General features: G+C 37.7%; 1 protein-coding gene across 9 annotated transcripts in view; it reads left to right on the top strand.

Moving 5' to 3' along the window:
• Positions 1–26,701, top strand: part of LOC306850172 (ral GTPase-activating protein subunit alpha-2-like) — a 168,214-nt gene that overhangs the window by 60,800 nt on the left and 80,713 nt on the right. For all 9 annotated transcript variants that reach the window (XM_079385652.1, XM_079385650.1, XM_079385651.1 and 6 more), the window contains exons 7-21: positions 3,401–3,516; positions 3,661–3,799; positions 3,935–4,137; positions 4,954–5,184; positions 6,663–6,836; positions 6,915–7,049; positions 8,395–8,543; positions 8,649–8,760; positions 10,867–11,104; positions 11,824–11,997; positions 20,933–21,043; positions 22,031–22,119; positions 22,201–22,291; positions 23,727–23,915; positions 25,415–25,534. In XM_079385652.1, the coding sequence (XP_079241778.1) occupies positions 3,401–3,516; positions 3,661–3,799; positions 3,935–4,137; positions 4,954–5,184; positions 6,663–6,836; positions 6,915–7,049; positions 8,395–8,543; positions 8,649–8,760; positions 10,867–11,104; positions 11,824–11,997; positions 20,933–21,043; positions 22,031–22,119; positions 22,201–22,291; positions 23,727–23,915; positions 25,415–25,534 (2,271 nt within the window). The remainder of the gene's footprint in view (positions 1–3,400; positions 3,517–3,660; positions 3,800–3,934; positions 4,138–4,953; positions 5,185–6,662; positions 6,837–6,914; positions 7,050–8,394; positions 8,544–8,648; positions 8,761–10,866; positions 11,105–11,823; positions 11,998–20,932; positions 21,044–22,030; positions 22,120–22,200; positions 22,292–23,726; positions 23,916–25,414; positions 25,535–26,701) is intronic.

Below are 26,701 nucleotides of genomic sequence, written 5' to 3'. Positions count from 1 at the left end.
GTTATGTTTAATTTGCTTCAGGAAATAAAAGATGACTTGGAACCCTCAACTAGGAGTCACACAATACCAGGTCTATCACAACTTCTAGCAAACCTTCATGCTTTGGCCTCCGCTTCTTTTCAACGTACTGTGGCTTCTTTATTTCTCTATTCTTTATTTGCTATTTGCGCTGCTCTTGGTATATTGTGTTGGTCGATATGTAAATGAGATGTTGCGTCTGTGTTCTTTCATTTGCGCAGTTGTTAGTAAATCACCCGCAGAAATTTCCCCTCCCATCGGCGCTGTTTTAGAATTGCGCTCTCACACTAATTTGCCCTGTTTAGTAAAACTGGCTCTTTAGCTGCTATGTACTAAAATTTAATCGAATTATTTGATACAGTGCACTTACTGTGTACATAAATATTTGTACATTGTATATATATGTATATATATTTAAAAATACCTGCATGCAATTACAATGTTGTAATTGATTTATGTAATTACATCTATATGTACTATGTTGACCTTACCCCTTAACTCACGCTTAAAACTAACCATACCACAAACCATGCCCCTGACCTTACCCGTATCTCAACTCCATAAAAGTGTTTTGGGTTGCACTTCATTTGAAGGTGTTTTTGTTGCAATATAATTGAACACATGTGTACAGAATAGTATTAAGGGTTAGGATTAGTTGCTTGTAATTATGCATAATATACTGTTATTACTACAGTAAGTACATGTAATGTACAGTAACAAGGACACAGTAAAATAAAGCGTTACCATTTTGTAAAAGTTTTTTTTTTTCATTTTACATACTGCAGGTACATTAAAGACACTTAATATAAAGTGTAACCTTAATCCTTTATTCCTCGCCTATAGAATATCTGCATAATGTCCATTTAAATCTTATTCTGCCCAAGAATTTACTGCTACACAAAGTATTTTTTTTGCACGTTTTGCATTTTGTTTTACCTGAGGTTAGATATGGATAAACCTGAAATCAGTAATATCACAATAATACAGTGTTGTGTCAAAAATAGGGCGGTCAAGTCTAATTGAAAGAAAGTCTAGATATAATTATTAGGAAAATACATTTAAAAAATCCAACCAATCAGCTGAGAGCTTGCCATTTTTTAAAAGCTCTTTTCATTTTTATGCATGATTTAGGGTGCTGCAGTATGTATGTATTTTGTTTGACAAAAAAACTCATAGGATTTTCCATTGGCTTTTGGATTATTGCAGAAAATAAGCTCTGTGACCAACAGAAGTTTCTGATTCTTACATGTTTTGTTCATGATGATACAATTTTTAAGCTGAAATACAGTTGGCAAATCTAAATGGAATCTAATGGTAAAAATATAGACTCATTTCCAAGAAGTGTTCAAATGCAGACTCATTTCCAAGTTTTGACCTACAAAAATATATAAACGAATCAGCTCAACTCCGTGTAAATGTCTTACCTGAATTAACAGAATTACCTTCTTATTCTTCCGTGTTCATTCATTTTATCCTTCACCATGTACACATCTACAGTGTTCCTGTCTGGGAATGTAATTTTTAATGATGGCCATTAATGCTCTTGTGGCACAAAGGCACTTTAAATCTAGTATTAGAGTGTAATAATCAAATGGCGGCACAACATCGTCAGAAAAGGAGGTCAGAGTCTGTTAAATGCTGAAAGGAATGATTTCCCTTGATGTTTCCTCACGGAATAGATTTTATTGATGCCCTTGAACCGGTAATGACACATTCATTTCAAGCACTGTGGATGTGTTCATATGTATTTGAAATGAGTGAATATTCCTTATTCTGTCTGTGCTGACGTGCTTTATGTCTGAATAGATTTCATTAGTGAAACACATAGGCTATTCACACTGAAGGCTGTTCAGCCTTCTGCAGTGACAAAGACAGTAGTGGCAGGAACAATGTGGCACGACGCTTTGAGCTGACACAGTCCATGTGATAAAAATAAGCTGGATGCAGATCTTGCAAAAAGTGACTCGTTCGTGAATAATTATTAAAATGAACTTAAAATATTATCCCAGTTTACTGTGCATAGATGACTTTAAAGTATAAGAAATGTGTACATTTAGACTCATAATAATGCACACTGTAACAGCCTGTGCTGCTGTTTGTTTGAATGCTCTGAACATCTGGCTCAACCAGTCATGTGTGTTTTTGCGCAGGACTGCCTTTTGTAGGAGCATCGATAGTAGGCATCACGATTTCTGTTGCTCATACTTAAGATTAAAATTTGAACATGTATACAAGTATTGTTATGTTGTGCAGCTTGCTGTGTGGTGGTGTGTTGTTGTGCTCATGATCACCAGCTGTCCTGTAGACATGCACCAAAATATCTGCTGTGATTCTCAAGCAAGGGACACACTTGGAGGCCTCATCAAACTTACAAAATGCCTTGAGATGGCTTAAAATAATTAAAAATAAGATACACTAAGCTGACACCTTTTTTATTTCCTTTATTTTCTCAACAACTACCATTTTATTTAAGAACCAGAATTTTCTGGCTTTTGGAAAATGTGGATATAAGTGAATTTTAAAAGTGTAATTTCTAGACCTGGAAAACATGTATAATGACATCCAATTTCTTCTATTATTTAAATATAAACAAATATCATTTCTTGTAGTTATGTCAAACTGGGAAGAAATTATTTGCGAGTAAAAAGTATAGTAGTAAAAAAAAAACTTCTAACGAGAGTAAGAAACTCAATATTTGAAGTTTGTTTGCTGCATATCCAAAAAATGATTACATGCAGATATACCAGCAATCTTCTATTATTATTCATTTGCAAAAAATAAAGTGCTCCATGCATTCAAAACCCACAACAAACGTCTCAGTCACAGGACCTCTTCCTCATTGTCCTCTTTGGAACAATTTTGTATCATGTTACAGATGGATTGAAAAGTGTGCAAGATCCAATTTTAATTTTTTCTCCCTATTTAATTTTTTGGAAAAGGGGGGGGAATCCCAGAATCACAAAAGATTAGAAAAAATCATGTCAATTCATTGCTCAGAAAAAAATATGAACTCTACAAAACAAATACATACATACATAAAATTAATACATTTAAACAAATACAATTTACAATTTATGGGTGAAAATAAACACATTTTTACAGCAGAAATACTAGTTTTTTTGGGGGGGACCTTTTGAATATGGTCTTTAACGGTTTGGCCTTTTGGAGTCAAAAAGGTTGAGAACCTCTGATCTATAGAGCAGAATAGGAGCCATCCAGAAAACCCTAGCATTGTGACGACAAGTTTTGTACAGACAAGCCCCACATACAATTTTTTCCATTTTTACAAATCCATTTGGTGCTTCCTGGATCATGAATTACACACCTCACCTTTCAGATATTTTTGAGTATACATTGAGACTCAATGTTTGTGGATTTGTAGCCAAGATTGTGCCGGAGGAGATCAGCCCAATGGTGCCTGCGGTTCCCGGAGAGAAGGTGGCAGAAGATCACACCTGCTCTGTCCTCCAGATTGTGCTCAAGGTCATGGTTCTCCAGGTGAGACAGAGCTGCTCATATCAGTGTTTGGCTGGTAATGCTTGTGGCCTGCTTTGTTTCTGTTTGAAGTCTGCATGTTGCTTATAACTGAATTGCCATGATGTAATCTGAATCAGATCTTTTTTTTTTTTTTTACCCCCACAGGCATCCAGCTTGGACTGGAAAAACAAAGAGAGCCAGGACACAGGCTTCAGATTTCTCTTTTCCCTGTTCAAGAAGTACTACCTGCCTCACCTCTTCCCCACTTTCACAAAACAAACCAACCTCTACAAGCCACAATTAGGTGAGTTTCAGGCAAGAAATGTTGGTTTAGCAGCTCACATTTTGATAATAATAAAAATACAATATTTGGCTTAATGGGAAATGTTATTATTTCTTATCTTAAATTTGTATTTCCTTTCCTCTCTCTCTCTCACAGATCTTCCCATTCACAGACCAAAGCCCCTCTACGTCCCTGTGACGCGTAACAGTGAGAGCACATACTGCACTAGGGATCAGTATCTGGCTCCCCGCGTGGCCTTCATCACGTGGCTCGTTAACTTCTTCCTGGAGAAGAAGTATGTGAACTCGGCCACGAGCAGCTCTAAGAACGGAGGAGAGGTCCTTCCTAAGATCATCCAGGTGGGAGGAAGCTTGATAACAGAGAACCGCTGTCTCACTGTCAGCTACAGTAGCTACATGGACAGATATCTTCTGAGACAGCATACTCACTGAAATTAAATATTATTTTTCTTAATTAAATCTCATTTGGCAAATTCATTATAGGTACAATGAAGCCAAAATTGACATTTCTGTCATCACGTACTCACCCTCATGCTGTCTATTTATTTTAGTAAAAAAAAAAAAAGCACAGATGCAAAAACATTGTAATGCATGTGTTGTTTAATGCAATATCAACTTCAAACACACTCTTTTCCACACACATACAAAAAAAGTTGCTTTTTTGCCATACACAGTATACAGTGTACAGAAAACACTGTTCATATAATACCGTACATCTAAGAACGGCTTTTGGCTAATAGAAGCACACATTGTCCTCTATATCAGTAAGGTGCATATGAATACAAAACGGCTGGCAAAATATATTTTTCTGAAGGAAAAGTGGCAGGTTCTCTGCCATCTCATATTTGAGCGGCTTTCTCTTCTCATGTATTGGATTATTTAACATGTTGCATTACAACAATAGCCTCATAACCTCTGTGCAGAATTGTTTATGTATGTATGCACTTTTTATTTATTTTCATATAATTTGTGTTGTCCCAAGTAGTGTAGACACTTTTCCACATAATTTTTTTTTAATATTTTCTTATAAACATTATTTTATTTGATTTTTAAATGGGTGAAGTCTTAATAATGCTTAGTAATTCTTAGTACTTTAAACTGTATATATGTAGTTAATGGAAGAAAGCTCTTTGTTCTCGCTGTGTTTGTGTTCAGACTGTGACTGCGGGCGGTATCAGTCAGGAGAAGAACGCAGACTCTGAGCCCAACGGTCCTGTGGAACAGGAGAAGAATCACTCAAACAGCAGCACGCTGTCAGATCGCAGGGACAGTAACTCCAGTCTGTGTAGCATCGAGGAGGAGCATCGCGCCGTCTACGACATGGTGCAGTCCATCCTGCTCTCCACACGAGACAACGTCAATTTCGTCAATGAAGTCTTCCATCAGGTCAGAGACTGAGGCCCCGTTTACACTAGTGTGTTTTCGTTTTAAAACCCATAACTTTTGCTACGGTTACGCCTATCGTTTACACTACTCCGGCATTTTCAAGGTCGAAAATGGAGACTTTTGAAAATGCTGCAGACCCCGTTTTAGTTTGAAAACTTCAGGGTTGCGTTGCAGTGTAAACGAACCAAAACAGAGACTTTTGAAAACGATGGCATGGCTGCCCACATTCCCTCGACGACCGTGTAAACAATAACATCATGCTCATTGTTGTACCCATAGATATGTATGGGTAGATTCCCCATTCGACCGCTCCAAGCACACAGACGCATCCACCATCTAAATAATAGGGAATCTACCTATACATATCTATGGCTGTACCTGCATGAATGGTCATGTGACATGCATTTTCGGTTGTGTAGTGTAAACGGAGATCGTTTCTGAAATGCAGCGGAAACGCCAGTGTAAACATTGATCGTTTTCATTCTAAAACACTGTTTTAAAATGAAAACGCACTAGTGTAAATGAGGCCTGAGTGCTTCTGTTGCTTACATTTGTCACCTCATGTTCACATGATTTTAGGCAAATTCTACTTAATTAGAGATATAGTGACATTTATGCATTTATGCCAGTAGATTATTTACTATCAACTACTGATGAATTATGAGTGTTTACTGTATGGTGTTTTGAATGAGCAGCTGGAAGTAGTAAAGCATAGGCATTTTCAAAATAAGAGTCCTGTTGTATTTCAGGCTTGTTTATAATTAAAGGTCCTGCATCATGCATATATTTTTCCCCCTGGTTGTTATTGGTATTTTAGCTAGACAAACTGTATCTGGCATTTAATTTTGTATGGGCTGCCCAGTCACAGGAAGGGAAAACAAAGAACAGTATTTAACGCCAACGGTATTTTTCAATATGTAGATTTTAGCAGTAGATTTTTACACCAGTATGTATGCACACACAATTATGTCTTGGAGCCAGTGTATAATACATACATTTGAATTGAGCAATTAATCAATTGATGATTTGTATCAGAAAATGAAACATTTGTTCAGTCTTTTGCTGCCACCATGTGGCCAGAACCTATTCATCATGTCAAATTGCTTACATCAGAAGATGTATTTATCTGTTTATTTAGAATAATTATTACTGTTTTCATGTGAATCAGAATAAACAATTACTATTCTAGTATAGTCACGTGCTATTCTAAAATGTCAGCAGCATGTTTCTAGCGTTTTATTCACAAAGCAAACTATATTATCTCACATATGTGTTACAGACTAGGGGGGGTTAAATTTGGGCTCATACATTAAGTCAAGTGAAAAATTCTGAGCAGAAAGAAAGTTGTTGTTTTTTTGGAAACAATATGTATAACTGTTGTTTTACATTTTACAACGTGTTGTAAGAGGGCCCTTGGTATCACACAGTTCAAAAGTCCCTGTTATAGAAGACGAGACTTGTTCTTTATCATTACTTAGGCTTTCCTTCTGCCGGCGTGTGAAGCTTCAGCCACTCGCAAGGTGATCAAAGTATATAGGAAGTGGATTCTGCAGGAAAAACCCAATTTCATGGCTGAGCCTGAGATAACAAGTCAGGAGGAAGATGGAGAGGAAGAGCACCTCATCTCTGAGACAGAGACTATACACGTGCAGGTACACTCATGCACAAAATGCTGTTGATGCTGATTCGTTAAGTTATTTCCACTCACCTGTTCTGTATCAACCCGTCAGGTCTTGGAGACTCAAGGGCACAAACGATCGTCCAGTTGGGGGCGCACTTACTCCTTCAGCAGTGCCATCAGCAGAGGCTGTCTGACTAAAGAACAGAACCTGGACGTGAAGGCTGGCATCCAGCCCACCCTGCAGGTGCTCACACACACACACACACACACACACACCCTCTCACCTCACGCTTAACATGAAACAGTAATGTTATTAGAGTTTAAAGGAAATGTTTTATATTTGAATATATTTCAGATCCCTCTGAAATCATTTTAATATGATTTGTTGTTATTATTATCTGCGTTGAAAATGATTGTGCTGCTTTATATTTTCTTGGAAACCGTGATGCCATTCAAATGTTTGGAGCAAGTAAAAGAAATGAGATATATATATATAGACAAGTGATAAACTGAAGAATAATTAAAGTATAACTTTTATATTTTTTATAAGACATTAACAGTGATAATTTGTTTTTATATAATTTCAAATAAATGCTTTTTTTAAACTTTAAAAAAAATTAAATGTAATAAAATAAGGAAATTAAGTAAGAAGAAAGAAAGAAAGAAAGTGACATTTCTTTATCTATTTAAGTTTCATAGTCAAAAAAATCTTTCAGAAATTGTTTTTGATTTTCTTGGGATTTTAATTATTAGACTGTTGCAGCACTGACAAGAAGTGTGAGAAACTGTTTACCCTCACAAAAAGTCTTTAGAAACAGGCAAAGGAAGTACAGATAGCAATAAATACTACTTAAATTAAGTACAATGTTAGATCATATTTATACTTGTAGTTATTTGCACATTTGTGTACACTTAGTACAAGTAGCCATGACCAAAAAAATAAATAAAAAATGTGTTGTGCTGCTTGAACATACAAATATGACCCCTAGTCTCGCGTAGCCAGACCCTCAGACTGACGGTTGAAGGTCTGGAATAGATGGCAGCTTTCATTGGCCAAGGCCGGCCCATGATGCCGTTCAACCGACATGTCAAGCAACCAATCACAGTTTGTTTCGTTTAGCATCAAGTTTCAGGGTGTGGAAATGTCACACAATAACAGACCGGTGTGTAAATCTCTCAGACGTATTTTAGAGATTCTATGCTGCAAACTATAAATATTTCACATACTTTTGAAAATCCAGCGTTTAGTTGGTCCTGACAAGCCAATATGCATCAGACGTTTAGCCAACGAACATGAGGCTGAGACTAATTGACCCCCAACAAAATGGAATAAAAATAGATGGGAATTATTGCTTTTCTTACATGTTTTTAATGTTTAATAAGCTACAATAGCTATAATATAGGTTTATATAATTTTTGTGTGGCACTGGCAATTTCTTTTTTATTTTACTTCTTGCATGGAAATGAATGGGTCGCCAATACAAAACTAGTACCTTTATTTCAACACAACAAGACTGTTAAAAAATCTTAACTATTGCAAACTTTTGCCTGCTGTGTAGTTGAGAATGAATTGTTTTATGTGTTCTCAGGTGTTCCTGACAAACTCTGCCAACGTGTTCCTGTTGGAGCCGTGTCAGGATGTGCCCAAGCTGCTGGAGAACCAGCTGGAGGTGTGCCGAGCTGTGCTCAGCGTCTACCGCCACATTATTATGGAGCAAAACATGAACCGCCTGACCTGGTCAGTCACACACGACACAACAACACTGAATCTCAATAGAGCTCTGCCCTGCTTTACCAGCTGTTCACAAACATTCAGCTTATTGTGTGCGTTATATTATTCTAGGGAGCAGTTGCTGCAGGTGTTGCTGAGAATCACAGAAGCAGTGATGAAGAGACCACAGGAGAACCAAAGAAAAGACCCGTTCGCCCACAGCCTGGCCAGCATCCTCTTCAAAGTGAGTACACATAAACAACCCAAGGCTTCATACACACCACGGGGCTTTTCCAGGGTCAAAATGAGGCGGAGGCGGTGATGTGCACACATATTGTACCGTGCTTTCAACTGACTGAAGCAAACACTATTTACAAGCAATGGATTTAGGGATTCTAATAATTAAATGCATTAAAGCCATTTTTTCATCTACACACTGCACAACCAGAGGCAGAACGTTTCAGCTTCCTATTTTTTCATTTTATAAAACCTCTTCATCTGCTCATTATAGTCCAATGCCTCTTGTCCCATATCACTTTGATCCCAATATACATTTATGTATTTATAATAAAGCGTCTTTCTAAAAAAATAAAAATTTTCTTTCACAGCAGGGTAACATATGCAGAGCTACATGATACATAAGACAATTTATAAGCTTAATACTACACTTTTACACAAGACTCACTTTAAATTACCATCGGTTACACTTTATTTGAAGGTGTCCTTGTTACAGTGTAGTTACACATTTAAATACCGAGTGATATTAATTAACTACATGTACTTACTGTATGGTTGGGATTAGGATTAGGGTTACGTGCATATAATTATGCATAATTTATTGTTGTTATTGTAGTAAGTACATGTAACGTGTAGCAAGGACACCCTAAAATAAAGTGTTACCCCACCATCGAGCGTTTGTAATCGAGTGAGTGTGATCTAATATGGATATAATGTTGCTGAATTATTTTATTTGCAGTTTTTATATCAAGCATTTTACTAGCACTAGCATTTTACAGGTAAAAACCCTTTATTGTTATGAAAATTCCTCAAATTCCTCAAATGAAAATTACGTGAACCCTGAACCATCATGCATCAGTCAGATAAAGTCTGTATTATTATATATTAGTTAGGAGTGTAACGGTACACAAAAAATTATTATTGCATTCCTCGGATTTGAAGTCAGAGATTAGGTATGTTTTCAGTACAACAGGGGAAAAAAACAAATGGCAAAATTTATTAAACAGTGATATATTGAACAAATTATGTCTCAATCTCTTAATGAATCCGATTATGATGAACATTTTTATCTCAGATATGCTGTAAATTTAGTAGGGACCCCTATTACTGCACATAAATATAATATTAAAGGTTACAGTTAACAACAGAAACATGTTAGATTAGATTCATCTGTTAGATTTAACAGTTCAGCTACAAGAACTATTTGATTCAATTGCTATTTATTTTTAGACATTGTATGGAAACTTGAAATTTGCATAAGGCAGTGTTTACATTAACTTCTAAATCTAAGTATAAAGGTATGTTTTCCTTCCAGTTCGTCATTTACACGTCATACATTAAGACATTGATAATAGGTCAAATGTAAAGAATATACAATATTATGCATATATTTTGCAAAATGCTCTTTCCTGGAATTCATTTCTGTATGAACAAACAAGCTGTGAACACTGAATGACTTGCCTGAGGTAAATGTAATGCTACACGACTTTTTGTTTACAATCTGTTTTATTAATGTCTTTCTGCAGTTGAAATGATTACATATATTCAGCAGTGATGCATTTATAAAAAAAAGTAAATAAATACAAATGTAAAAGCCTTTTCCACAACAAAAACGCCTTAGGCTGAAGAAAATGTAAATTCACGTCTGCACAGTAGAGGGCGCAGCTCGAACAAATTGCATGAAGAATATGACGCAGGAGAAGAAAGTTCAACACTATTCAGCAATAACCAAAATGATAATGTGTAATTTTTGCTTATTAGTATGGTTTAATTGGATCATGGTAATGTACTGTATTGTGTACACAAAAACTATCACAAATGTTTCTATATAATAAAATTCATGTATTTTGCTGTAACAGAATAACTGATTTTATTATGGCAAAATTGATTTGAAGAATGACTTTTAATGCTAGAACATGAAGCTAACGTTCTTTAATTTCTCTCTTTGTATAAGGTCTTTGTTTAATTTGGATAAAACTCTAATGGCTGTAGAATGTTTTACCCTGTATAATACTTTGCTTGTAAGATTGTTATTGTTGCGTATGATGATGTAGTTGATATGGATTGATGTGGGGGTCATGCTGTTTGAATTGTGTGCTGCTGTCATTTGCAGACAATATTCGTGGCGTGGGTGCGGGCCAACCTGACCGTGTTTATCTCGCGTGAGCTGTGGGATGAGCTGCTGGCTGTCCTGTCCTCTCTCAGTCACTGGGAGGAGCTGGTGTTCGAGTGGGCCAGCATCATGGACTCTCTCACTGCAGTACTGGCCCGTCATGTCTACGGCCTGGACCTCCACAACCTACCGCTGGACAAGCTCTCAGAGCAGAAGGAAAAGAAGCAGCGGGGCAGGGGTGGGTGTTTGTGTGTATCACATTTTTTATGTCCTTATTAAAAAATTAGCAGTAAAAATCTGCGTCTTAGCTTAATAGAAGCTATACTTTAATTGATCTTGCAGCTGAACTGCAGTAAACTCTAAAGAAAATATACCATGGTTTCCACAAAAATATGAAGAGCATAAGCGACTTCTCTCAAAAACATCACCAAATCTTACTGACCACAAACTTTTGAATAAGAGTGAATAACGTTTTAAACCATCTAACATGCTGTGTAGTGTAGTAAATATGATAAAACTACTCTTCAAGTGAACTCCTGCTACAGTAGCGTGTGTTTTTCTTTTCTTTTCCACAGTACTGAAAGTCATACAGTGACTGTGTCAAATACAGCAGACTTTACTCGCATGCTTTTATGGTGAAACTGCTACTTTTATTAATTAATCCCAAGGTTATTGACCATAAACAATACACTGTCACTTTCTTTTGGGTAATCAAGTCATCTTTATTTTCATCTCCATATATCGAATGTCTTGTTCTACTCAGAAATATGTCACATTGGGAAAGAAGAAAATGGATTGTGAATACCATTTTGACATGTTTGCTTTGCATGTAAAGTAACACCCCTGGATTTCTGTGAACATTAAATACTCATTTGCAGAAATAATTCAGATATCTGGGGTTTGAATCAGAGATAGTTACTGTAGTAATGATATTGTGTGTGTGTGTGTGTGTTGCAGGAGTGATGCAGGACTCCCAGAAGTCTACAGATGGAGCGCGGTCGTTCTCCTTGAGCTGGAGGAGCTCTGGAGACCAGGTGAGCGCTCAGGAACCCATGAGGTTCCGCAGTGCCACCACCACTGGAGCTCCTGCTGTGGAGAAAGCTCGCAACAACGTCAGGCAGAAAGCATCAGGTTAGAGTTCATCTGCAGCACTCATGAACACTCCAGATGAAAACAGTCTATCTCAGATGTATGCAGGGTGACTTGCTTATAGCTTGCTTTGTTTATTCACTTACAGTAATTCTAAACATATTTGTCTGAAGGTGTTTTATTTTTCCCAAATTCCTTTTTATTTTTTCCACAGATATTTTTTTTCTGCTTTGTTTTTCCTGAGTTCTGTTTTAATGGTTAAATTAAATTTTGATAATCAAAAGGCATGTATAATCAGTTGAATTCATAAAACTTCAACAATTTATTTATTTATTTTAGATTTATTTTAAGTTTACTGTTAAAATTAAAACATGGAGGAAGAAAATTGTGATATTCCATAAAAATGTTTTATTTAATTTGATTAATACTTTGAGAAGCGTACTGTACATCAGTACACAATAGATTTGTCACAATTTCTTCAAGCTTGAATATGTGTAGTAGGTAAACTGTGGCGCTCCTTCACACAGAGACACACTGATCATGCAGACTTCAACAGTCTTTTTGCACAAACAATTTACGTCACAATTTGATTTAGTGTGCAGCCCTACTTTTGATTTATTTATGGAAAATTTGCCAAATTCCGAGACATTTTGCATTATACCGTAAATTCCATTTTTATGACTGCATTCCACAATTCCATCCACGGCACAGAGTTTGTGGAGACAGAAATTGTTCTGTTGCTCTCACCATATATAGAACAAGTGGAACTGAATCCATGTGACACACTCGCTCTCAAACATGAGTTTTCTGTCTCTTTGTCTCCTTACACACACATGCGCAGAAATATTTTCCTTTTAATCTTTCCTGGTTTGGAGATGATTGCATCTCTTTATGGTGGAGAGCTTGTTGAGTTTGGAGCAGATGCGTTTTGAGACTGAAGGATGCCTCTCGCACAGGCCGCCCCCAGAAACATCTTCGATTGTGCGCTCACATGAAACGACGTGGCTTTAAATTCTCCCCTTTTCTTTTGCCTAATTGGATTTCTCCTACATTGATCTTCAAACAGCCCAGCGTCCTCCCCTCCTCGTTAGGAGAGCCGCCTCATCAAACTGCCTGCCTGTTTTTGATAGTTTCATTAAGAGCGTAATTAATGCTCATTAATATGCATAAATAGGTAACTCGGCGAAAGCGATGTAATCTAGAAAGAAAAGGCAGTAATTAAAGCGCACCGTAGAGGGAATAATAGAGCCCTCCGCTTTCACGGCTCTTCTCCAGACGTGACATGGAGTGGCCAAAAAAACACAATGCTAATATTTTGTCTTATCAGAGCTGGCAGAGCAAACTTGAAATAATGTGCTTCATATTTCCTTCTCGGGGATTGAGTATCAAAGGACGCCATGAGCCGAACGAGAGCGCGGTTAGAAATCCTCAGAGTGTGTCCTCTATTTGACTTCAGCTTATTTCTGGTAAAAATACCAATCGGGTTTTGGTGAAAATGCTCTTTACAGAACAAACGTTTCCAGCATTCATTCCGATTGTGCTTTGATGTGATGCCTTCATGGAGTCTGCATTTTAGTGTATTTATTGGCGTTCATTGTTACTATTGCTCATACTTTGACTTAGTCTTTTCAACAACCCCTTGACCCAGATTACATAGACATGACTGATATATCAGTGGAGCTTGAAGACAGGAAAGGTGTGTGGTGTTACTTTAAACCACCAGGGGGGCTGTTTCTTAAAACTAGTTTACCAAATAAGCCAGGCTTATTTCACTTATTCTGATTTATTGTCACTTGATTTGGTTTCTGAATGCAAAATTACCATAGCTCAAGCTCAGTCACCGTGACAACTTATGCTGGGAAACTAACCTGGTCCAGAGCAGGCTAACTGTCATGGTGCATTCACATGTTAAGTCAATGCAAAGACGCGAATAGACAACCTGCGGCGCGATTCGCACGAATGAGGCGGTGCGAATCGAGCGTTTCAGGCGTTTGACACTCGTAACGCGTGATTCGCGCAAGTTGAAAAATCTGAACTTTGGCGGATATTCGCGCTGCGCTAACCAATCAGGAGCTTTCTCTAGTAGTGACGTGATTAGGAGCGGAGGCAGAAATCCGAAACAACAATAGATGACAAAATCATTGTCGCTGTATGTGGATACCCGGAGCTGTACCATAGACCAAAGAGTACCTGTTAGATTTACCCAAAACAAATGATATCTTATGTTTATCCACTACAGAGACATCAGAGCCAGCGGCAAATGTCAGAAGGACTAGCCGAGGTTATGCTCCTCTCTTCGGGATATTTGTTTTTATAAATAACCTGCAGATTTGAGTTTTAAACTAGGGCTGCAACTAACGATTATTTTGATAATCGATTAGTTGGCCGATTATTCTTTCGATTAATCGATTAATCGGATTAAAAAAAATATTGACCAAAAAAAAACACTATTCCACATTCTGCCCAATGTCCTTCAAACAAACGTGACAACTGAATGCTATGAAAACATACAGTGCTTAATTTATTAGAGCACTTAGCATAATAAAGAGAAAACATATTTTAGAAATTTGTCAAAAATTTGTTTAAATTTAAAAATGTTATTGTCATTTATTAGACATAATAATAAAAAATGGCCTCATAACAGCTTGCATTCTTGCTGGTATTGTTTATGTACTTTTTGACTGCAATTGGGTATCGCGAAAAAAAATACTCAAATAAAAAATACAAGAAAAAATAAGTGCTCTGGTTTTCTTTCATAGATAACAGCAATAATGATATTATAGCATTAAAAATAGCCTACTACTGTTACTAAAGAGCTTACACATATTGGAGTACTAACCAGTACAGAAAGCCGAAAAATGATTTTGGTTATCACCAATACTGTTACTTTAGAGCAGCAGTGGCACAAACCTTACATAAACACATTGTTAAACTTACATAAATTTGTTAAGCATTGTAAAAATTTAATATAGTTTAAACCTCTATTAAAAATTAAAATAATAAAGATAATAATAAAGAGGAATAAAAACACAAACTCAGTGTTAACCAACAGGTAAGAGTAATGTTCTGCAGGAACTACTTTGATCACAGTCACCTCGTCATTTCTTTATCCTGTAAAAGGCCGTTATGGAGCGTCTCATGTTTATATTCAGACAGACAATTACACGCTGTTATCCCTTTAAAGTTCCTACTCTCATAAAATATTTTAATTTATTTTAAACCTTAAATTAACTTTCAACAACAGATAATTCAGCACAATGGATATGTTTGCGCTGAAAAGCCTATTAATTGTCTCCCTCTCTACTGTGTTCTGTCCGTCTGACGCGCGTGCGCGCGCCCGCCGCTCATTCGGTATTTTAAACTTAACACAGACTGTCAGGACGGACCTTTATGCAAAAATGGATATGCTCGCGTGAATTTGTGGCATTTATAAATAAGGATATGACCGTAAACTGAACGTTTTTGCGCTGAGGACGCACACGCATCTGTCAAAGCGCCTGACAGGGCAAGCCATTACTCTTATGCATTAACTTAAAGCTTAAAATAAAGAATTATCATGTTTTGGGCAGCTTGGATCACGTGCTTCTCCGGCAGAATCTCATTCTGTTTCCTCCACTATTTTTAGATGCATTTTGTCCATAGAAATGCATTATTCAGTGCCGTAATTTGACTAACCAGCTGAAGTTGGACGTGCACTGTGGGCAGACCCGATTAATCGATAATGAGAATCGTTGTCGATGATTTTCATAATCGATAATAATCGATTTTATCGATTAGTTGTTGCAGCCCTATTTTAAACAACTACATTCTCGGCTGAAATACACGCGTCCAGTGTTTCCATAGCACATAGTGCAACTACCCTCTCAACAAAATCCATGTCAGCCATTTCGCAATGAGACTGAGCCGCCTGGCAGAAGCCCCTCCCATGATGCGAATTCGCGTCTGTTGTGAAGCGAATTTCACGCGCGAATAAAGCGAGTATGTTCAAAAGCAAAATGTTCAAGCATCCAACTACGCTCGAATAGCGTGATTTATTCACGCAAGTCACGTCTGGTGTGAACGCACTGTCAGTATGAACACTGACCAATAGGAGCGCATCGCTACTACCACTGACTCTCACATACAATTATTAGTCCAAAAATAAAAATAATCAAATAAATAAAAAATAGGCTACATCCAACTGTATTTAATATATTGTGTCCAAAATGTAATGACCTTTTTTTTTTTATCAACATTAAGGGCTGCTTAATAAGCGTGCACATCAAATTTTTCTGACTCATTGAACCTGGATGTAATTAGTGAGATTGCGTGAACTTAAAGGGGTCATATGATGCTATTTTAAAGCTCATTATTTTGTGCATTTGGTGTAAAAGAATATGTTAACACGACATGTTTAATGTTCAAAAAACACATTATTTTTCAAATACTGTACATTATTGTAGTTCCTCTATGTCCCGCCTCTCTCAAATGCGTTATTTTCTACAAAGTCCCTCCTTCTGACAAGGCCAGTCTGCACTGATAGGCCAACTGACCCAGTGCATTGTGATTGGCCGAACACCACAAGCACGTGTCGGAAATGTAACGCCCCTTACCATAATCGCGAGCTTCAACTTTCAAGTCAGTTTTATCAGTTCAAGCTCGAGAGGGGAACAGTCGCGGACACAGTGATGATGATGCTCTTATGTATTTACAGTACACAAGCCGCGGTTAAGGCGATTTCTGACGGGCTGTATACTCCGCTGTGATGTGACCCTGTTCCCCTCACACACACACACTAGAGGGCTGCATTGGGATTGGGACCCGCCGGGTCCCGCGGGACCCAACGCAAATCTCGCGGGAGCGGGCGGTTTGAACTTTGCTGTGGGCGGGAATGGGCGGCTAAAAAAAAACACTGCAGGATCGGGAGGTAGCCTAGCGACATGATGTCATTGTCAACAAAATCAAAGTACTTGAAGTCTAAAGAAACGCGCGGTAGCCTAAGCGTTTTAGATGTCCCCGATAGCCCAGGCTATATTCATCTTCCCTACCAGTGCATCAGAATACATGCAGGTCAGGGAAAGGAACAAACATGCATCTCTAATAATAGCAATACAATACGTTTTTTTTTTTCCTGCGGGACGGGAGAAGACACAAAATCAATGCATCTCTATTATCGTGCGGGAATAAATTCTCTGAGTTTTGCGGGTGCGGGCGGGAGTGGACATACATATTGCGGGAGCGGGTGGGAGTGTAACACACACGTTGCGGGAGCGGGCGGTAATGGTCAGAAATTCGGCGGGCGGGAGCGGGATGAAGAAAACAGTCCCGCGCAGGGCTGTAACACACACACACAATGTATTACGCACAAAACTCCACATTTGAAGAGTCAATAGCAAATACTTGAACTAATAACAAAGCATACTTACAGTCGCTGATTCAGAAGCGCCAGATTGTCATAGCTAATTTTTTTATTTTATTTTTTTTTAAATAGCCTTTGTGCACAGCCAGCTTTGTACTCTCTTAGGTTCACAAAACGGTCGTCCATAAAATGCGTTGCACAAATTCGAACATTTGACTTGTGCTGACACGCTGCATCAACACTACTGCGGTTACTGAAACCACACCTTCTTTCTTTGCATGAACATTTGGACGGCATTATGCAAATATTTCCACATCGTGTCGTAGACGTGGGGGCGTGTTTGAATGAGGCGTTTTAGGGGGGCGTGGTCGAGTCTTAACGTTTATAAAGAATATCTCTTTGGGTTTGAAACTTTAGTCTTTGCAACTTCAGGGATCTTATCTATGCACAATCAGCTTGTAACACTCCAAAGAGAAAGGAAAACTTGAAATCGCATCATATGACCCCTTTAAATTGTCGTTTATGAAACCGCTTTAGACCCGATTGATTTATTTGGTTATTTCAAGTCAGGTTTTGGACTTTAATCCTGCTTTTTTTATAAAACGGCCCCTAGAATTACAGGTCACTCGTGTAGAAGATTCATTCTATTTTTTGTGTCAGACTCAGCCGCCTTTCCACTATTATCTCTGATGAAAGACAGAGAGTCATTCATATCCAGTGGAGAGTAGTACAAGAGTTGTGTCAAGTTCTGATTATATTCATATTTGGAATTTTCAGATCAAATTTGAGCTTCGGTCACATTGAAATTTCTTAGTTTTACAGCCGTATGCGACTGTCTGGCCAGATGTGATGCAGTCTAATCAGAACTAAGAGCATGAGTTGGGAATGACCAGAGTTTTTGTACTAAAAGATTTATCTTTAAAGTCACCCTGAAATCAAAACTGACAGTTCTTATTTTTTATGGAATATTGTTTTGTTTATACTGTAAGTGATTTATCTGTGCACATTATCACTATTATTATTTAAAGTCATGTGCTCATCTTTAATCAAAATATTATAATTTTAATTTAAATAACTTTCCTGTGAGCGTGGGACATTAACCTCTCCCCACCAGCAACTTATAACACACAGGATATTGCAGCAATTAGCAAGTGACAATGATCCAGTGATCCCTATGGACAAAATCAAGTCCCATCCTTGATCATTTTTCTGTTTTCATAAGCCATTTTGCTCTCATATACATCACAATACAGAAAAAAAAGTTAATCACAACTTCTGTTTCATGCTGATTCTTAACAGTATTTCTGTAAAATACACTTTTGTGAATAACTTTGTCAATTAATATATTTATTAATTGTTTTAATTCCTAAATAATCATTTCCATTGATTAGGCATATAAAACCTACAGTGTTCTCTTTTTACATCTGATATATTGTTTTATTTGGATATATTCATACATTCATTATTCATTTGATGAATCAAAGGTGGGTAATGGCTAAGATCCCGAAGAAGGCTGCTGTAGGAGTGTGTAATATTGTGGTTTGGCAATTTTTTCTCTCATTTGGTTTTTGTATGCATTTGTTTTGGACCTTTTTTAATGTTTGTGAATCTGAGAAACGCGACTGTAGGCATAATTGTATTTTCCATTATTGTTTTGCTTAAATCCCACTTGATTTCAGTTTCAAAGTATTATCGGCATTTCCAAAACATCAATAGACAAAAAAAAAAAAAATCCTCAATGACAACGTCTTTTTTTGTTACTGCAGGGTTGGGAACAACATTGTGTTCATTTAAAGCTGAAGTGTGTCATTTTTGAGGATTTTAAAACACTGTCTCCTATTCCAGTTCAAAATGCAGAGACATTTCTGTGTAAGGTGTTTTCAAACAAGCCATCAGTCTGAGCAGCAGCACACAGTAACATTTCTGTAGGCTGACCCATAAGCCAGCATCACCCTGGTTTCCTTCACAAAAACCAATAGGATTTTCCATTGGCTTTTGGATTACTGCAGTAAATAAGCTCTGTGACCAACAAAAGTTTAGGAATCTTACAGGTTTTGTTCATCAGAATAATCTTTACACATGAACACAACTTTATGAATTCTGAAGCCTAAATATTGGCTTAGCCAGAGGTGTGCACTGTAAAAAATAAATCCGTAAAATTTACGGTAAAAAACTGGACGCTGTGGTTGCCAGAATTCTACCGTAAAAAATACGGTAGCAACGTTTTAGGTTTTACGGGTTTAACTTAAATTTACAGTTAAATACCGTAATTTATTTAACTGATATAATCTTAATATACCAACCTATTAAGGTACCGAAATCTGTTTTGTTCCTTTGAAATACACTGATTACCACCAAATGCAGGTGATGATGAGAAAGTCACATGATGAGCCAAAGCCCATCACAAGCAACTTTTAAACAATAGCATATACAGAAGGTGCACAGTGTCATTCACACAAGCACTAAACACCATCATGGTGAGACTCATTAAACTGAAATATGCTATAAACATTAATTTAACAACATTAGATGTAACATACAACCCTAATAAACATAACCGATAAGAAAAAACTAAGAAGAAACATGGTTATTTCAAAGAAAAAACGTCAAATTCAAACAGAATTTGAAATGGAACGCAGGGAATTCTGGGAACGTCAGTTTATGGTTTTTCCCTGTAAATTTTACAGGAACTTTCCGTTAACCATGTAACAGGTTTTTACCGTAGCATTTTCACAGTTTTTTACCGTTAAAATCACGATAATTTTTTACAGTGTGAGTTTGGTTTGCTGGCACAGAAATGACACGCTTCACCTTTAATAAATTGTCTTGCTATTACCACAGCTGTAGAATGCAATTGATCCTTTTCCCCATCTCTCTCTCTCGCTCTGTCTGTCTGTCTCTTTCTCTCTCTCCCCTGCGCTCTCCTTCCCTTATTCTGTGGGCAGCTAAGCGAAGTCAATCTATCAGCAACTGTGTGCATCTTTGTGAGGCTTTGCCGGCCACTAAGAGTGTGCCCATGCTGCTCCACACTGTCAGCTCTTTCTTACCTGGTATCTCTCACAACTCTCACTGCTCTCACAGACTCTCAGGTAACTTCCTGTTTCCTGTCTCCGGCACGGAACGTTCTTTTCCTGTTTTCTATCTTGCAGTCATCTGCTTTCATTTAAGATTTAGCGTAGCCAGGAAAAAGGCAGATAGTCCACTGTATAAATGCTTTGTTTTTATAAGGATACTTCTATTTCCTTTCATTCCAGAGAGCACTAATGGAAACACTCGCTCCCTTCATTCAAGCTCCATGAACCGAATTAAAGAGTATCTATAGACGCATGTGGAGCATCTAGTTGTAACTTTAGCATGTTTGCAGGAGCATGCAAACTTTGTAGACAGTCAATGAGATTGAGTCCCTCATGAACCAGATGGAAAGCCACAAAAACTGTTTAAGCGCACTATATAACCTCTTTTACTCGATTCTCTATCATCGTGCAAATACTAAAGGTGTTTTCCATTAGTGCCCTTCCACTTAATTACTGAAGCACAGTTTATAATCAGATTTTCAGCATGCATGTTTGCTCTGTTAGTATGAAAATGCTGAATAAGTTCTCGTGAGCATTGGTGACTGTGTGTGTGTTTGTCCACTAGACGTGGAGGAGTGTCAGCTGTCTGAATGTGAGATGGGGGATGGAGACAGTCCTCTGCCCCGCAGCAGTAGCACCTCTGACATCACACAGCAGATCAACGACACCTTCCCAGGTACCCACACACAATCACACGCATTACACACAGAAATAGACTGATGACTGCAGGGGTGTAGAAATGAACGTTTTTGCTGAATAGTACTTTAGACATACGATACAGTATGTGTTTAAAATGCTGAAGAATCACATGACTCTTGTCATTTCCTCAGTAGTTTTAGAAAAACAAAAAAACAGTGCCAGCAGAATTTCAGGGGTCTGATTTTTACAGAGTTTGCTTTTCTAAGAATAAAATAAAAATAAACCCAGCATGTTGTATTCACAGAATTTATTTGGGTTGCACTTTAAACCCACTAATCATTATATACTCAGACAGTATGAGAAATATTACCTGTAAATATGATTGACACCAACAATATTCATCAGTCTGCTTTGATACAGATTTGTGTTAGACACAATATAACATACTGTATGTCTTAACTTTTATATTAATGACAGTTATGTTGTCGTGTGTTGTGGTAATTGTTTTTGTGATTTTATTCATTTTAAATATTATAGGTAGAAACCCTTAACAATAATGTACTTGTTTAAATTTACTGGTGAATCAGATGTTTTGAGGACTACTAAATATTTGCCCCTGTACATTTTTAGAATAACTTAATGAAGAGCTCCATTTGTTCCTCTGACCAAATTGAACAAGATAAAGTATTTTTAGCGTTGACACCTTAAACTTTTGTATTGTTATCCATTATTTTGTATTGTGGAGCAAAGCACAATGTTAGAGAACTTTTGTATTGAGAAGTGTAGCAATATTTTCATTCATTATGAATCAGGGAGGGACAGATTAGACTGTGGAGGGCCACATCTGTATTGGTATTAGTGATACTGATTAATTCATAGTACTTAGCTAAAAGATGCCATTAAACCATATGCATTGGATTGTTTACACAGTTGTCATATTAGCCAATGTAACTTAAACTAAGAATTAGTCTGCTGTAGGAATTTGCTTGAAAATCACAGGCAGCATGATTTCTGATATATGCAGGTCAGAAGAGAGATGAGTCTGTGGAAACGAGCAGAGCGTCTGTGTCAGAGAGCAGCTCTACAGGGAAAAGAGAGGGCGACGCTCCCACGGTCAGTATCATTGCATTACCTTTGATTTATGAAATGATTCTTCGCATGCTAATTTTATTGAAGTTTTGTGGATATTCTCAGATTCTGATCCGACGGAGCAGCAGTCCATCAGATCTGGATTATCCAGCAGACGGAGCTCCAACATTTCTGAAGAGTAAACTACGGGAGAAAAGTGAGCTCTGTTTCATGATCACTCCTGGCATCTTTCTGTTCTGCTTGTTAAAAAAAATCTTTCTTTCTTATTTTCTTGCATTCTTTTTTTTGCTCAGTTGTATACTATAATAGTAATGCTACTACTACTACTACTACTAATAATAATAATAATGATGTAAAAATTAAGTTTTGTTTGTTTTTTTTGTTTCGGTTTATGCTTGATTTTAATAGAAAAAAATGCTAAACATCTTAAATTAAAAGAAAGAATAGTAAGGTAGTTATACAGTATTATGGAAATATCAATGGGAATTATGTTGTATTATAAATATTTAATATAAATATCAAAATAATGCAGTAATAAAATACAATAATTATATATATATATATATATATATATATATATATATATATGTATATTATATATTGTGGCGGGAGGAGCCAACGACAGACACAGTGGGCGTGGCGTCAAGCCTCGGAGAGGTTTTTATTAAACAAAACATTAAAATAAAGTGTCCAAAGGGGGAAAATAGTCCAAAATAAACAGGGATCTGGTGTCCTCGTCGTGCTGCGGGGCTGTGCAGGAGGGCAGTGTTCAGGAGGGAAGGGTCCAGGGAAGGGGCGGAGTCCGGTGGCCGCACGCGCTCCCCTCTCGGGGCCGGGAGCGAGTGGCGGCGGCGTCTCTGGCGCGGCTTCGTCCATCTGCGGAAATCCCGGCGCTTCTGGGGGATTCGGCGGCCCGGCATCCTGGCCCGTCAGCCGCCTAACGGGTGCGGCAGTCCTCCTCGACGCTCCCTTCCTGGACCCACGAGGACACCAGCGTGCATGCACGGGGGAGAGACCGGTCTCCCGAGGAGAGGCGCGCTCGGCGTTTAAACGGCAGCGGTGATGAGGCTCTACTCACGTCAGGTGCGCCTCATCACACGCCGCCAGCCCTGGCTGTTTCAGCGCCCCTCCTCTCACACACCCACTCCCGTCGGGAGCCTGGTGAAGGGCGGCGAATACGGGACGGGGTGGTGATGATAGACAGTGGGGAGGCAGCCGACTCGTCACAATATATATATATATATATATAATATACATTATTATTATACATTTTATTTAAGATGACAACTGACCAGCTGGATGTACATTATGCTGCCTTTTACATGGCTACTTGTCATGTAAGTAAATAATTGGACATTGGACTGAAAATTAGCATAGTTAAAATATTTTATTAGCTCACTGAACACAGAGCTTCCAAAAATCAAGATGTTACCAGATGTATCTGTATGAAACAAAAGAGGGTGAGTCTGTGGTGTGTTATGAGAGACATAAAAGAAGCACCATTTTCAGCTACCGATATGAACGGTCTATACGGTTATACATTATCAGGGAATAACAGACCCCAGAGATCTGCATTTCAGAGAGCCGTGTGATAACTAATATTTTTGTGAATATAACCTCTCTTCTGTCAGGTGAGAGTGTGAGCAGTGAGACGTCTAATGGCTATCTGAACGATGCTGAGGTGGGTCTACTGACATGGCACGCGGTCGAGGAGGAGCCGGACTCTCCCTCTACACACGACATGAGCATGAGCATGAGTGTTACTGTGGACACATTGAGCCAGAGGAGCCTCCTGCTCAGCCACACTGAAGCACTGGCAGGTACCAGAACTCAGCACAGATCATCCCCTCTGAACCTTGATCCTACCCAGCACTCACGTGTCCCATCTGTGTCCACCCACAGCAGCAAGTGCTGTCACACCACTCTTTGTTTGAAAGTTGTCTTGTTCTTGCCCATTACTTTGGTCTCAGTATTTATAATGAAGATGATAGCAGAACGCCATTTGATGAAAGGAATAGTCCGGGCTAAATACAGCAGCATCTGTGGGATTATGTCATTGATTGCCATTTTGAAAAAATGCAACACACTTGCACTGGAAGTCTGTAAGGTGATTGTACAGCACCAGAATAAACATTACAAATAGGCCTAGACAATTCATCACATTTTAATGAAACTTAAACATTATACATGTTAGCATGAGAATAATGTGAATGGTTTACAGATTTTTAAAAAATTTTATGGTTAACTACAATAATTAGAGAGTTGGTTGGCTGATGGCAGAAAAACACCTTATATAGAGGCACATTAAAAATAAAAAAATAAAATTACACAGTATTTGTAAACAGTTGATTATCCATAGACAAGGTCCACCGGTGCTGTGAGTAGAGAGATGCATTTAACCCAGAACATTCATTTAAATAAGTGGTTCTCAACCAGAAGCCCAAAGCCCACTATTGTCCAAGGGGAATCAAGAAAAAAAAAGAAAAAAAAAAGGAAAAGGTTATCGTTAAAATAAGCTAAAAAAAATGTAGTAAAATAATTCTTATTTTAATTAATCCTCTCAGCAACTTTTATTTATTAAATAATTTTTTAATTAATTAATTAATTTTTATTTTTTATTTTTTGGGGAAGGACTAGGGTTACCTGTGCCTTGGAAAACCTGGGTACATGAGAAAGCCTAATAAAATAATTAAGTCATGTAAATTAGTAAAATTTTAAAAGTGAATCAATATTTTTTATAATGACTATACATTCGTTGGATTGAAATTGTGTGTAAAAAAAATCCTTATGTTGAAAAATTAAATTCATATGAAATGTGAATGTGGGAGACCGTTCAGGCAAAGTTCAACCCTCCCCCCAAAAAATAAAAATTCTGTAATAAAAAAATACAATCTTACATTTCATTATTTTTTTAATATGTTGAATTTGATAAAAAAAAGGGACTGCAGAGTGTGACATGATATCACGACCATTGCAGCGTCCAAAGAAATATTGCATGATTGAAGTTTAGTGTGACTACTCCTTTTTATTTAATAAACCACGAACGACTGTAAAAGTCATGTAAATTCAATGGTTAAAAAGAGGGGAAGCCATGAAGTACATTCAGAATGCCTAGAATCCTGAAGTTTATTTTCAGAGAAGTGTCGGGCCTTAGAATAAGGTGGAGAAGCACTGCATTAAATCATCCTAGCATCTGCTACTGATTATTTGATGATTATATATCAGGATCATCTGTTGTGCCTTCGTGTGTGTTTGATTTCCCTGTTTGTGTAAGATGTGATTCCACCGCCTTTCCATCCATCACTGTGTTGTTGTGTAGGGTCTGATTGTGCCGCCCCTCCTCACTGTCCCCCAGTGTCTCCGGCTCTCCTTGTGCCTCATGGCTGCTGTGAGGGCCCTCAGCTCCTGGAGGATGCCATGAATGTGCCTCACCATCTGGGTATTGCACTCATCCTCTCAACCTCCCTCAGACCAAACTCATCTTGTGTGCTTCACTCTACCTCCATCCATCCAAGGCAACATATTTCCAGACCTTCACACAGGCAGCTTTCTTCTAAGACAGGGGTGGTAAACGTTGATCCTGGAGGGCCGGTGTCCCTGCAGAGTTTAGCTCCAGCCCTAATCAAACACACCGGAAGCAGCTAATCAAGGTCTTCAGGATGCAGGATGCTAGGTTTTTTTTTTTTTTTCAGGGTTGGAGCTAAACTCTGCAGGAGAGTGGCCCTCCAGGATCAACGTTCCCCACCCCTGTTCTAAGACAATGTCTTGACCAAAATGAAACCTCATAAATAACTCATTTGAAATGCTATTCATGGACGGGAACAAAGCATTTTTTAATTATTGGCATCGGCTGATAATGTTTTCTGTTCGTTTGCTGTGTCAGAATTGGGACAGAATTCTCCATCTTCATTAGTTTGCTGTCTCAGTTTATTATTAATTATTAGACAGAACTTTTAAACAAAGAAAGGAAACCATATATGAAAACGTACTCTAGTGTTCCACCAAATGAGTTTTTATGGCTCATATAGTATAATAGTGAGAATGTGGAGCTCATCAAGAAAAAAACACCTCCGTTTTATTCAGAGACACAAACTGAGCAAAAAATGCAATTTGGTGCTGATGCTGATTTTTAGATGAAAGATGAAATTCTGATAGCTTGTAAAGTAAATCAATGAGATCTTTATAACTGTATCACAGATACTAACATAAAATGATATAAATATCCATCGCCACTCTATACTCCCAAAACTGTGTCTTAGTAAGATGATATTTAAATAGTTTGATGATCAAAACATATAATGCAATGTGATATAATGATGAACAAATAAACATTCAACAAAGGCCTGATGATCATATTTAAGACTGACAATTGAACATGATTGTTTTTCAGTCCAGTATGTGTTCATCTTGAAATTATTATTACTAACAATATAAAAGTTATTCTTGTTTATTTTACAATAAAAAGATCACAAAAAAGACACGTGTAAGAGGTAGATAAAGGGAGCAAATATTATAGTAAAAGGCATCAACCAGACGATGGAAGAAATGTAGTAGATTGTGTGCAGCAGGTTTTTTTTAGCAACATTTTGATTGTGTTGATCATTAG

Source organism: Barbus barbus (assembly GCF_936440315.1).
Source record: "Barbus barbus genome assembly, chromosome: 30".
In the NCBI taxonomy this organism is placed as follows: Eukaryota; Metazoa; Chordata; class Actinopteri; order Cypriniformes; family Cyprinidae; genus Barbus; species Barbus barbus.
Note: the sequence above shows the minus strand (reverse complement) of the source record. Positions and strands in the feature narration are given on the sequence as shown.